The sequence below is a fragment of the Magallana gigas genome, chromosome 8, assembly GCF_963853765.1.
Source record: "Magallana gigas chromosome 8, xbMagGiga1.1, whole genome shotgun sequence".
In the NCBI taxonomy this organism is placed as follows: domain Eukaryota; kingdom Metazoa; phylum Mollusca; class Bivalvia; order Ostreida; family Ostreidae; genus Magallana; species Magallana gigas.
In genome coordinates, this window is record NC_088860.1 from 3,031,326 (window position 1) to 3,046,605 (window position 15,280).

General features: G+C 42.0%; 1 protein-coding gene across 1 annotated transcript; it reads left to right on the forward strand.

Moving 5' to 3' along the window:
- Positions 1 to 8,145: 8,145 nt before the first annotated feature.
- Positions 8,146 to 15,244, forward strand: LOC105332679 (xaa-Pro aminopeptidase 1). Its single transcript, XM_066068782.1, has 22 exons — positions 8,146 to 8,414; positions 9,029 to 9,092; positions 9,201 to 9,305; positions 9,560 to 9,600; positions 9,787 to 9,838; positions 9,955 to 10,098; positions 10,346 to 10,441; positions 10,592 to 10,673; positions 11,312 to 11,459; positions 11,558 to 11,602; positions 11,738 to 11,824; positions 11,928 to 11,978; positions 12,132 to 12,190; positions 12,538 to 12,615; positions 12,703 to 12,774; positions 13,079 to 13,139; positions 13,246 to 13,315; positions 13,538 to 13,642; positions 13,919 to 13,990; positions 14,148 to 14,224; positions 14,371 to 14,469; positions 14,999 to 15,244. The coding sequence occupies exons 1-22, from the start codon at positions 8,292 to 8,294 to the stop codon at positions 15,116 to 15,118; spliced, it is 1,851 nt and encodes a 616-aa protein (XP_065924854.1). The 5' UTR covers positions 8,146 to 8,291; the 3' UTR covers positions 15,119 to 15,244.
- The last annotated feature ends 36 nt before the right edge of the window (positions 15,245 to 15,280 follow it).

A 15,280-nucleotide genomic window follows, 5' to 3' on the forward strand; every position in this document is an offset into this window, starting at 1 on the left:
AGTAGGGTCAGTGTTCGTAGTACTAGGGTTTGTGTGCCCATTATCATGGTCTGTATATTCATAACAAAGGTCAGTTTACCCTTCACCAGGGTCTTAATACTTTTCACCAGGATAGTGTACGCATCAATAGGGTCTGTGTGCCCATCACCAGGGTCAGTATACCTAACACAACAGTCAGTTCACTTATTATTAGGGTTTGTATATCCATTACCTGAGTCAGGTAATACTGACCCTGTTGATAAGTAGAGTGACCCTGGTGATAGGTATACTGATCCTGGTGAAGATTACACATACCTTGGTGATACGTACACTCATGATCCTTGTGATAGGTATACTGATGGTGATGGTTATACTTACCCTGGTTATAGATTTTGAGATTCTGGTGTTACGTATGCTGACCTTATAATATCTACACTTTTGTGTATACCGACTCTGGTGATGGATACATACTGACCCCTGTGATTGGCTACAGACCCTTGTGATACATACACTGACTCTGTCGATAGGTATACTGACCCTGGTGATAGAGAATGTGATAGATATACTGGTGATAAATGTACTGACTCTTGTGATAGGTATACTGACCTTGGAGATGGGCCCTCAGACCCACGGATGCGTACACTGACACGCCCGTTAGGTAAACTAACTCTGGTGATAAGTAATAGGTACAGTTATCCTGGTGAAAGTCTACTGATCAAAGTAATGGATGTACAAACCCTGATGATAAGTGCACTGACTGTTGTGATAGATATACTGACCCTAATGATGGGCACACAGACCCTATTGATTCGTAAACTATTCCTGGTGATAAGTATTTAGACCCTGGTGTTGGGCATACTGGCCCTGGTTATTGGTGTACAGACTCTGGTGATGGGCACACAGACTCTGGTGATACGTACTCTGACCCTGGTGATTGGTATGATGACCCTGGTGATGGGTATACTGACACTGGTTATGGGTGTACAGACTCTGGTGATGGGCACACAGACTCTGGTGATACGTACTCTGACCCTGGTGATACGTATGGAGACCCTGGTGATGGGTATACTGACCCTGGTTATGGGTGTACAGACTCTGGTGACTGACACACAGACTCTGGTGATACGTACTCTGACCCTGGAGACCCTGGTGATGTGTAACTGACCCTGGTAATGTGTATACAGACCCTGGTGATAGGTCATGGATAGATCTATTAGGGGTCAGTGACATGTTCACCCCTTATACCCCCCCCCCCCCCCCAAACAAATTAGCTCCTGAGTAAAAGAAAAAAAATATAGATTTCACCCTCTCCCCCTCCTTGTCTTGGATTTTTTATTGTTGGTTATGTGTATACTGACACTTGTGATGGGCACACAGACTCTGGTGATACGTACACTGACCCTGGTGATAGCTATGGAGACCCTGATGATGGGTATTCTAACCCTGGTCATGAGTGTACAGACTCTGGTGACAGACACACAGACTCTGGTGATACGTACTCTGACCCTGGAGACCCTGGTGATGGGTATACTGACCCTGGTCATGGGTGTACAGACCCTGGTGATAGGCACACAGACTCTGGTGATACGTACTCTGACCCTGGTGATAGGTATGGAGACCCTGGTGATGGGTATACTGACCCTGGTTATGGGTGTACAGACTCTGTTGATGGGCACACAGACTCTGGTGATACGTACTCTGACCCTGGTGATAGGTATGGAGACCCTGGTGATGGGTATACTGACCCTTTTTATGGGTATCCAGACCCTGGTGATGGGCACACAAACTCTGGTGACACGTACTCTGACCCTGGTGATAGGTATGGAGACCCTGGTGATGGGTATACTGACCCTGGTTATGGGTGTACAGACTCTGGTGATGGGAACACAGACTCTGGTGATACGTACTTTGACCCTGGTGATAGGTATGGAGACCCTGGTGATGGGTATACTGGCCCTGTTATGGGTATACAGACCCTGGTGATGGGCACACAGACTCTGGTGATACGTACTCTGACCCTGGTGATAGGTATGAAGACCCTGGTGATGGGTATACTGGCCCTGGTTATGGGTGTTTAGACTCTGGTGAAGGGCACACAGACTCTGGTGATACGTACTCTGACCCTGGTGATAGGTATGGAGACCCTGGTGATGGGTATACTGACCCTGGTTATGGGTATACAGACCCTGGTGATGGGCACACAAACTCTGGTGATACGTACTCTGACCCTGGTGATAGGTATGGAGACCCTGGTGATGGGTATACTGGCCCTGGTTATGGGTGTACAGACTCTGGTGATGGGCACACAGATTCTGGTGAGACGTACTCTGACCCTGGTGATAGGTATGGAGACCCTGGTGATGGGTATACTGGCCCTGGTTATGGGTGTACAGACTCTGGTGATGGGCACACAGATTCTGGTGATACGTACTCTGACCCTGGTGATAGGTATGGAGACCCTGGTGATAGGTATACTGGCCCTGGTTATGGGTAAACAGACAATGGTGATGGGCACACAAACTCTGGTGACACGTACTCTGACCCTGGTGATACGTATGGAGACCCTGGTGATGGGTATACTGACCCTGGTTATGGGTGTACAGACTCTGGTGACTGACACACAGACTCTGGTGATACGTACTCTGACCCTGGAGACCCTGGTGATGTGTAACTGACCCTGGTAATGTGTATACAGACCCTGGTGATAGGTCATGGATAGATCTATTAGGGGTCAGTGACATGTTCACCCCTTATACCCCCCCCCCCCCAAACAAATTAGCTCCTGAGTAAAAGAAAAAAATATAGATTTCACCCTCTCCCCCTCCTTGTCTTGGATTTTTTATTGTTGGTTATGTGTATACTGACACTTGTGATGGGCACACAGACTCTGGTGATACGTACACTGACCCTGGTGATAGCTATGGAGACCCTGATGATGGGTATTCTAACCCTGGTCATGAGTGTACAGACTCTGGTGACAGACACACAGACTCTGGTGATACGTACTCTGACCCTGGAGACCCTGGTGATGGGTATACTGACCCTGGTCATGGGTGTACAGACCCTGGTGATAGGCACACAGACTCTGGTGATACGTACTCTGACCCTGGTAATTGGTATGGAGACCCTGGTGATGGGTATACTGACCCTGGTTATGGGTGTACAGACTCTGTTGATGGGCACACAGACTCTGGTGATACGTACTCTGACCCTGGTGATAGGTATGAAGACCCTGGTGATGGGTATACTGGCCCTCTAATGGGTATACAGACCCTGGTGATGGGCACACAGACTCTGGTGATACGTACTCTGACCCTGGTGATAGGTATGAAGACCCTGGTGATGGGTATACTGGCCCTGGTTATGGGTGTTTAGACTCTGGTGAAGGGCACACAGACTCTGGTGATACGTACTCTGACCCTGGTGATAGGTATGGAGACCCTGGTGATGGGTATACTGACCCTGGTTATGGGTATACAGACCCTGGTGATTGGCACACAAACTCTGGTGATACGTACTCTGACCCTGGTGATAGGTATGGAGACCCTGGTGATGGGTATACTGGCCCTGGTTATGGGTGTACAGACTCTGATGATGGGCACACAGATTCTGGTGAGACGTACTCTGACCCTGGTGATAGGTATGGAGACCCTGGTGATGGGTATACTGGCCCTGGTTATGGGTGTACAGACTCTGGTGATGGGCAAACAGATTCTGGTGAGACGTACTCTGACCCTGGTGATAGGTATGGAGACCCTGGTGATAGGTATACTGGCCCTGGTTATGGGTAAACAGACAATGGTGATGGGCACACAAACTCTGGTGACACGTACTCTGACCCTGGTGATAGGTATGGAGACCCTAGTGATGGGTATACTGGCCCTGGTTATGGGTGTACAGACTCTGGTGATGGGCACACAGACTCTGGTGATACGTACTCTGACCCTGGTGATAGGTATGAAGACCCTGGTGATGGGTATACAGACCCTGGTTATGGGTGTACAGACTCTAGTGAAGGGCACACAGACTCTGGTGATACGTACTCTGACCCTGGTGATAGGTATGGAGACCTTGTGATGGGTATACTGGCCCTGGTTATGGGTATACAGACCCTGGTGATGGGCACACAAACTCTGGTGACACGTACTCTGACCCTGGTAATAGGTATGGAGACCCTGGTGATGGGTATACTGGCCCTGGTTATGGGTGTACAGACTCTGGTAATGGGCACACAGACTCTGGTGAGACGTACTCTGATCCTGGTGATAGGTATGGACACCCTGGTGATGGGTATACTGACACTGGCTATGGGTGTACAGACTCTGGTGATGGGCACACAGACTCTGGTGATACGTACTCTGACCCTGGTGATAGGTATGGAGACCCTGGTGATGGGTATACTGACCCTGGTTATGGGTGTATAGACTCTGGTGATGGGCACACAGACTCTGGTGATACGTATTCTGACCCTGGTGATAGGTATGGAGACCCTGGTGATGGGTATACTGGCCCTGGTTATGGGTGTACAGACTCTGGTGAAGGGCACACAGAGTCTGGTGATACGTACTGTGACCCTGGTGATAGGTATGGAGACCCTGGTAATGGGTATACTGACCCTGGTTATGGGTATACAGACCCTGGTGATGGGCACACAAACTCTGGTGACACGTACTCTGACCCTGGTGATAGGTATGAAGACCCTGGTGATGGGTATACTGACCCTGGTTATGGGTGTACAGACTCTGGTGATGGGCACACAGACTCTGGTGATACGTACTCTGACCCTGGTGATAGGTATGGAGACCCTGGTGATGGGTATACTGGCCCTGGTTATGGGTGTACAGACTCTGGTGATGGGCACACAGACTCTGGTGATACGTACTCTGACCCTGGTGATAGGTATGGACACCCTGGTGATGGGTATACTGACCCTGGTTATGGGTGTACAGACTCTGGTGATGGGCACACAGATTCTGGTGATACGTACTCTGACCCTGGTGATAGGTATGGAGACCCTGGTGATGGGTATACTGGCCCTGGTTATGGGTAAACAGACAATGGTGATGGGCACACAAACTCTGGTGACACGTACTCTGACCCTGGTGATAGGTATGGAGACCCTGGTGATGGGTATACTGGCCCTGGTTATGGGTGTACAGACTCTGGTGATGGGCACACAGACTCTGGTGATACGTACTCTGACCCTGGTGATAGGTATGAAGACCCTGATGATGGGTATACTGGCCCTGGTTATGGGTGTACAGACTCTGGTGAAGGGCACACAGACTCTGGTGATACGTACTCTGACCCTGGTGATAGGTATGGAGACCTTGTGATGGATATACTGACCCTGGTTATTGGTATACAGACCCTGGTGATGGGCACACAAACTCTGGTGACACGTACTCTGACCCTGGTGATAGGTATGGAGACCCTGGTGATGGGTATACTGGCCTTGGTTATGGGTGTACAGACTCTGGTGATGGGCACACAGACTCTGGTGATACGTACTCTGACCCTGGTGATAGGTATGGACACCCTGGTGATGGGTATACTGACCCTGGTTATGGGTGTACAGACTCTGGTGATGGGCACACAGACTCTGGTGATACGTACTCTGACCCTGGTGATAGGTATGAAGACCCTGATGATGGGTATACTGGCCCTGGTTATGGGTGTACAGACTCTGGTGATGGGCACACAGACTCTGGTGATACGTACTCTGACCCTTGTGATAGGTATGGAGACCCTGGTGATGGGTATACTGGCCCTGTTATGGGTATACAGACCCTGGTGATGGGCACACAGACTCTGGTGATACGTAATTTGACCCTGGTGATAGGTATGAAGACCCTGGTGATGGGTATACTGGCCCTGGTTATGGGTGTACAGACTCTGGTGATGGGCACACAGACTCTGGTGATACGTACTCTGACCCTGGTGATAGGTATGGAGACCCTGTGATGGGTATACTGGCCCTGGTTATGGGTGTACATACCCTGGTGATGGGCAAACAGACTCTGGTGATACGTTCTCTGACCCTTTTGATAGGTATGGACACCCTGGTGATGGGTATACTGACCCTGGTTATGGGTGTACAGACCCTGGTGATGGGCACACAGACTCTGGTGATACGTACTCTGACCCTGGTGATAGGTATGAAGACCCTGGTGATGGGTATACTGACCCTGGTCATGGGTATCCAGACCCTGGTGATGGGCACACAAACTCTGGTGACACGTACTCTGACCCTGGTGATAGGTATGGAGACCCTGGTGATGGGTATACTGGCCCTGGTTATAGGTGTGCAGACTCTGGTGATGGGCACACAGACTCTGGTGATACGTACTCTGACCCTGGTGATAGGTATGGAGACCCTGGTGATGGGTATACTGGCCCTGTTATGGGTATACAGACCCTGGTGATGGGCACACAGACTCTGGTGATACGTACTCTGACCCTGGTGATAGGTATGAAGACCCTGGTGATGGGTATACTGGCCCTGGTTATGGGTGTACAGACTCTGGTGAAGGGCACACAGACTCTGGTGATACGTACTCTGACCCTGGTGATAGGTATGGAGACCCTGTGATGGGTATACTGGCCCTGGTTATGGGTGTACAGACCCTGGTGATGGGCACACAAACTCTGGTGACACGTACTCTGACCCTGGTGATAGGTATGGAGACCCTGGTGATGGGTATACTGGCCCTGGTTATGGGTGTACAGACTCTGGTGATGGGCACACAGACTCTGGTGATACGTACTCTGACCCTGGTGATAGGTATGGACACCCTGGTGATGGGTATACTGACCCTGGTTATGGGTGTACAGACTCTGGTGATGGGCACACAGATTCTGGTGATACGTACTCTGACCCTGGTGATAGGTATGGAGACCCTGGTGATGGGTATACTGGCCCTGGTTATGGGTAAACAGACAATGGTGATGGGCACACAAACTCTGGTGACACGTACTCTGACCCTGGTGATAGGTATGGAGACCCTGATGATGGGTATACTGACCCTGGTTATGGGTGTACAGACTCTGGTGATGGGCACACAGACTCTGGTGATACGTACTCTGACCCTGGTGATAGGTATGGAGACCCTGGTGATGGGTATACTAGCCCTGGTTATGGGTGTACAGACTCTGGTGATGGGCACACAGACTCTGGTGATACGTACTCTGACCCTGGAGACCATGATGATGGGTATACTGACCCTGGTTATGTGTATACAGACCCTGGTGATAGGTCATGGGTAGATCTTCAAGGGGTCAGTAACCTGTTCACCCCTAATACCCCCCCCCCCCAACAAAATAGCTCCTGAGTAATAAAAAAAAGGAAAATAGATTTCTTCTTTCTTCCCCTCCTAGTCTTGGATTTTTTATTTATTTTGGACTAAGGTGTTTGTAGAACCTGGTGAATGGAACAATGCACGAGATAATATTGGTTTACATAAAGTCTTTATACTAGCATACATGTATTGAAACCATGATATTTTGTTCAGGCACCTAGCATCGTAGCAAAGTGGGTTGAGGGCAGACTCATCCAATCTTGCCTTGAAAAAAAAACTAACTCAAAAATACTTTTTAAATAATTGAAAATCCTAATCCGTGGGGGTAGGGGGCTAAGTGCACCTTTAACTTCAATTTCACAGTTTATTTCCTCTCTTTCATTTCAAATTTTACATGGTCCCAAAAACATTGGGGGGGGGGGGGGAGGGGGTGCAACTGTATGTTAATTAACTTTTTTATAAGTTAATTCAAGAAAAATATTTGCTGCAAGAAAACGTGTGCTGGAGGGGGGCAGTCCCGTCCCCGCCCCCATTCCAACACCCCCCCCCCCCCCCCCCTCCGATGCTAAGTGCCTGTTGTTTTCCTGTAACATTGATTTTGATTGTTCTCTCAATTATTTATTAAATTTTTTGGTGTAAAATCTAATGTACATAACATTTTTATCACTTCTGATCATATTTTTCATATAAAAATCGCATTTTTAAATTGCACATATATCAGTTCGAAGTTCCTCCAAATAGCTTTCGAATTTCCTCCCAATCGTTTACCGATCCCGATGGAAAGTTGGTTCACGCATGCGCACATCCTGGTTATAGTGCCTGGTTATAGGATATAAAAAGTACCCTATTCTATACCTCAGCGGTCCGCCTGTGAAAAGTAAAAGTGCTGAAAACCAAAGAAAACTAATTACTAAAGAGAAATTTTGTAACGCTGAGGCGTTGCCCTGTTTGAGTTTATATTTGATATATTTTCTGATTTTAAGCTTGAGATAAGGATCAAATTCGAACTAAGTCATGCCGCTGGCACATAACAGGACGGGTCCTTTGTTGAAGAAGCTGAGGACGCTGATGAGCAATAGAAAGTACGTCCCAGAGAGCATCCAGGCCTACATAGTACCCTCCGGGGACGCTCACCAGGTGAGACGTCAGTCAGACATGATAGATGTTTTTTTTAATGAAAAGCTTACTCTCTTCTTGCAATATACAGGAAAACTCTGTTATATAGCGAAGTCCAAGGAACCAGTGGATTTACTTCGCTTTTGCTGTAATTCGTTATAGCCGTTATAATAAGTATAGAAAATTCGCTATAGACATGTTTTCTTACACCAGACTAAACTTAACCTATTTAAGAAATTCATTATAAAAGTTTTAAAAATTGATATTTTTCACATCTATGGGACTCAAAATCAATATGCTATATATGTGTGGATTCCTTATATCCAAAATTCATTTTAACCATAAAATTTTGCAAGGATTTATTCAGAATTTTTCCAGGGATTCCCCAAATCTTTACTATTTGTAAGATTTTGCTATTATATCCGTGTTAATACTATACAAGTTTTGCTTTAATTTGTAAATGAAACCTTTCTTTGTGATCACTTATTTGGTTAGCAGCCTAACACCAGTCCACCTACAATATTTAATTTCCATTGTGTGAATTAAACTAATGTAGCTATGAATAGGTACAACTTGTACATAAGAAACTGTACTTAGGGTAAACTTCCATTCTACTTTTTGTTTTATACTTCCAGAGTGAGTACATAGCTCCCTGTGATTGTAGGCGTGCTTTCATATCAGGATTCAATGGATCTGCTGGTTTGTATTTTTATAATAGAACTACTCTTGACTAACTCTGACCTTCATGATCTTAATAATTCTCAAGTTTTTTTTATTTTTACCTACAATGTTTGTCTCCGTTGACAGGGACTGCAGTGATTACAACTGACAAGGCGGCCCTGTGGACGGATGGCCGATATTTCCTACAGGCGGAAAAACAGCTGGATGAGAACTGGATCCTTATGAAAGATGGTGAGCTGAAAAAAATCCTACACATGCTTATCTTTGTCATCAATACAGGCAATCACACAAAAAATAAATTTATGAATTCATCTTTAAGGAAATTTTGTTTCGTATTCAAAAGTAATACGATGAAGCTTGTACTGTCATCAATATCTATTTATTTAATATCTACATGCCAAACAAACTGGAACATATCTGAAGTTATAGGAATCTATAGATGATAATTGTTCATAACTTAATTGATGCATCTTACTTTTGTACAGGACAACCCAACACACCAACTCAAGCAGACTGGTTAGCTAAGGTAGGCAGGAAATCTGACACAATCGTTTAAAAATCATCAGATGCATACACAATAAATATATTGAGCAAAATACATTATATGTGAATGCTTTTTAAGTTTCACATTAATTCCCAGCTAATTTTAATGTAAGTTTCTAATTATGTCTGGTTTAAAATACAGCTGTAAATTGTCTGTTGTCATATTCAGGAGTTACCTGTGGGCGGGAAGGTGGGCGTGGATCCCTGTTTGATATCAGCAGGTAAAGGTCTTTTGTACAAGTTTATTACAGTAACTGTTTGATTTATTTCATAAGATATTAATGGATTCAAAAAATATTTAAATTTCTATGTAGTTTATGAATTATTTGTTGAATAGAGGCCTGGTCACCATTGAAGAAGAATCTCCTGTCAAGTGGTCACAGTATCATAGCTGTCCCGATTAATCTGATAGATCTTGTGTGGGAGGACCAGCCCCCACCCCCATTGAATCCACTCCTCACCCTGACAGAGAAATACACAGGTATAGGGGTGTTCTCACTCATGAAGACCTCTCATTCACGGACAAAACAGATGATGTAACATGTCTAAACAGTCATCATTCAATTTACATGTAAAACTCTGTGATTCAATATTTTGTTGCATTTTTTAAAAATTTTACAACGTTACTTACAAAGCTAAGTCACAAGCTCTATGATGCATATAACTAACAGTACATAAACTGCATTTATATTAAATTTTCATGCGTTTCTTTCTCTGTTTTGCTCTAGGTATCAGTTGGCAAGATAAAATTCAAAAGATACGAGAGAAGATGCAGACCAAGAAATGTGGAGCCCTAGTTATATCAGCACTGGATGAAATAGCATGTATGTACAGTAGATTAATGCGACTGACCAAATCTGAAAATGTTCAAAAGTAGTTTCTGACAAAATATTGTGGTTTCTATACGATATTCATTGCATGTTAAAAGTAAAACAGAGTTGTAAAATGTTGTACCTGTTATTATTACTGCACAGATCTGTTTAACCTGCGGGGTTCTGACATTGAGTACAACCCGGTCTTCTTTGCCTATGCTGTTGTCACCCTGGACAACATCTTGTAAGTTCTTACGAAATATACACCAGGTCTCTTTTGACAATATCTTGTATTTTCATATACAGCAAAACTCGAAATATAGCGAACACGGATATAGCAAATTCATGGCTATAATAAATTCTTATTAATGTCCTTGCAAAGTGCTAATATAAACCTAAAGATCTTTGCTGTACATAACAGACATGGCTATAACAAATCCATGGCTATATTGAAGTAATTTTAAGACCCCCACTGGCAAAATTTTGATGTATTTTATTATTTATATAACAAATATTTCCATTACAAATTTCATTGGAGATACCTTAAATTTTATGATGCATACATAAAACTTAAGTTCAAATATATACAGAATTTTTTTTAAATTGAAGTAAAAATGTTTAATAATTTTTGTAATTGAGAGTTATACGGATTTTAAAATTACAATAGTTTGAATCAGATTATTTGATAACGAATTTCACTATAAGATTTTTTATGAATTCCCTATAAACATACGAGTTACAGCTATGCTGAAGATTTTTCTATGGTCTCTTGCAATTCACTATAAACAAGGTTTGCTGTAGTGTGTTCTTCAGCTTGAGAAAGGAAAGATGAATAATGCCACTGATTCAAGTTTACTTACATTGTTTTGATTTGGATTGCAGTCTATTTATAGATGACCAGAAGCTGGATGCTGAAGTGAAGCATCATCTACAGCTGAATGGGACCGACAGTGCTATACAGGTCACGTCCTACGACAAGGTCGGCGAGGTCATCAAAAACCTGGTCGACCAGGTGGAGGGCAAGTTCTGGGTAAGGTCAATGTCAAACAGGTGAAGTGCAGTATTTCATTCTTTTTATGAAGATCTAGTTCACTCTTTATGTGAGAATCCTAATTTTTTTTTTTTCAGATCAGTCCCAAGTGCAGTGTGGCCTTAACTCAGTGTGTCGAGAAAGTATGATTTTTTATTTGCTTATATTGATGGATATTATGTAAAATTTTAAACATAGTGTAAAAGTCTTGAATACATATAATTTCGAATTTTTCTTTCAAGTAGATATGCTTAATTTCTGAACACCCTTTTTTGCAGACTCGACTATTTGCCCAGACTTCACCAGTAGCTGTGATGAAGGCAGTGAAAAATGACACAGAAATTCAGGGAATGAGATCAGCTCATGTAAGACTGAAGTTGTTAAACCAATCAATCACAAACTACAATAGAACCTCTACTTCTAGGTTTTAAATCCTGTGATGTATATTTTTTTCCTTTTTTGTCCCAGATAAAAGATGCTGTCACTTTGTGTGAGTTATTTTCTTGGCTTGAGAAACAGGTAAGGAAAATCAAACACGTATTATTATCTCACCATCAGTTTTCATTTTTTATTTGAATGTATGGTTGGTAATGGTTAGATTATTTTTCGTTACTTATCTATGCAGTAAATGTGTTATTTTGCTAAATTCACAGTTTTGTGTTTGTTTGGTAGATCCCCACTGGGTCAGTGACAGAAATATCAGCAGCTGACAAACTGGAGGAAATCAAAGGGTAAGAGATTCAAAAGTTACTCCCCCCCCCCAAACTGGAGGAAATCAAAGGGCAAGAGATTCAAAAGTTACTCATCCTGACAAACTTGAGAAAATCAAAGAGTAAGAGATTCAAAAGTTACTCCCCCTGACAAACTGGAGAAAATCAAAGAGTAAGAGATTCAAAAGTTGCTCCCCCATCAAACTGGAGTAAATCAAGGTGAATTGATAAATTTCAACATCTTTATCCAGATATAATGTAACTTCTGGTGCCACTCTAATTATTATTGATTTGTGACTAAATTCTCTTCTAATCCTTCAGTAATGAAATACCGATTTAGTAATGCTTAATATTCTATTATATTTTAGGGAACAAGAAGACTTTATCAGTTTGAGTTTTGCCACCATCTCCAGCACCGGTCCTAATGCAGCTATTATACACTACAAGTAAGTCTGACAACATGTTTGTGAAGGATAAATAACCTTGACCCCTGTGACCATTGGTATGTTTGATGACCTTTACCTATTTTGTAGGCCTACAGAGGAGTCGGATACTGTTCTCAGTACTGATGAGATCTACCTGTGTGACTCGGGGGGACAGTACAAGTCAGTATTTTATGATATCAGTTCTATAGGTCACAAGTGATAAACAAAGTACCGGCTCTGTAAGTCACCAGTGATAAACAATACTAGTATGTCTATTCTTCAGGTCACTGGTGATGAAAAATATTGAATCTGATTCGAAATTCTCTGTTTTCTTGTTTCAATGAAGGATTAATGTTGATTAATGGTTTTTGAAATGAACTTTTCCTATTTTTAAATTGAAATTGAATTTTTTTTATATCATTCATCTTTAGATGGTTTTTTTTATAAATATTTTAAGAATATTTTATTACTTTGATTTGTATAGGGATGGTACTACTGACGTCACAAGGACGATTCATTTTGGATCACCCTCAAATCATGAAAAAGTATTTACTTTTTTTAACTTACTGAATTCACCAGTTACAAACATGTAGTTTTGTGTTGAATGTTACCATGTCTGTATTACCATGTTATCTCTTCTGTGTGTTCTAGGAGTGTTACACTAGAGTTCTAAAAGGACACATTGCTTTAGCTTCCATTATTTTTCCTAATGAAACCAAAGGTAACATTTTTGTTTCTTAACTTTGTTTCTAAAATGAATCAATAACTCTATACAATCTTAGGTTGTATTTAACTATACCTGTGATATCTTATGTTTTAATTTTCTTGAATGTACATTTTGAGAATGATCAATCTTGGTATTGACAATGTTTATGTCTAAATGACAATATAAAGCAAATCTGTTTCCAGGACAACACACTAACTGATTTTCTTTTAACCCTAGGTCACATGTTAGACACCCTTGCGCGGACCTCCCTATGGGAGGTGGGTCTTGACTATGCCCACGGGACGGGGCATGGCGTGGGAGCCTTCCTGAATGTACACGAGGGTAAAGTAATATACTGTAGATTCCTTATTTTATGCGAGTACGTTATTCTGTGATTTAACTGTTTTCCATCAAATTGCAGGAACATAAAAACGCAAATGCCAAAATGCCAAATTTGGTTCGTAGTTTCATATTGTGAACATATGTCTGATTTTACGCAGATATTTGTTCTTCGCGTATTAATTAGGAATCAACAGAATATATATAAATTAAATTTACTGGAAATGAATGTGTACATTGTATATTCTGTTATAACAACATGTGTGTTGTCTTTTACAGGCCCCTGTGGGATCAGTCCCAGGGTGTCAGCAGCAGAGATTCCACTGGAGGCGGGAATGATTCTCTCTGATGGTGAGGAAATGGTTGGGGGAGGGGGGGATAGAGTGTTGTAGTGTTGAATATATTTTCATGTTTCTCGCTTTGATAAAAAACAAAAATCAAGCAATTGGTATGATGAAACCACGATTAGCTATATGAGATAAAATTACCCTAAAACTTTGTCTCGTAGAGCCAGGATACTATGAAGATGGAATGTTTGGAGTCCGTATAGAGAATCTCGTTCTTGTGGTCAAGGCAGAAACCAAGGTACGTATTGAGACAGTTGTCACAGTTACTGTATAAAGTCACGGCCAAGCAGCCACAGCACAGCATCAGCAGCTGGTAGGAGTGGAAATGTATTTTGAAGTTAAGCCATTGTATTCTGACATAATCACTTCCAATTTTTCTTTTAGTTCAATTTTAGAAATAAAGGATTCTTGACCTTTGAACCCATTACCCTTGTACCTATGCAACTGAAAATGGTAGTACCATCCTTGTTAACAGAGAAAGAGGTAATTAACATTAGATTTTTAATTAAACAAAATTATACATTTACTTTTGCTAATATGTTTCCCTATATGAACCTGTCTAAAAGTGATAATGTTTATTTCTGTGTGAACTTTATAATGACATCACAATGATTACAGATCATGTTTAAGTTTAATGGTTCAATTATTGTAAAAATAATAATGTTATGTTTATAATGAATGTTCACTCTGTTAACTGATTTAATCTGAAAGTTAATTCTGTTAACTATTTTATCTGAATGTTAACACTATACACTGTAATAATCTGAATGTTAACTCTATTTATTGTTTAAATCTGAATGTTATCTCTGTTTATTATTTTTATCTAAAAGTTAACTTTGTTAACTGTTTCAATCTGAATGTTAACACTATAAACTGTTATAAACTGAATTTTAACTCTGTTAATTAATAATTTAATAATCTGAATTTCAACACTGTAACTGTTAACTTTTTTACTGATTCAGTCCTGAACGTTAACACCATTGACTGTAGCGGTTGTTTTCTCTGTTGACAGATAAGCTGGCTCAATGAGTACCACACACAGTGCAGGGAGGTGGTGGGGCCGGAACTCAAGAGACAGGGGAAGAAAGAGGCGTACGAATGGCTGATGAGGGAGACCCAGAGTATTGGGTGATGATGACATACAGATGAATTTTAAATTATCAACTCTAGAACAAATTTAGGGCGAAAACCTGATTATACATCTTAAAAAAAATTTCACACACTTAAATGTGATAACATTAAATGATATGCAATATGATGTTAATTTGTCAGCTTTTTCCCAGATTGATATTTA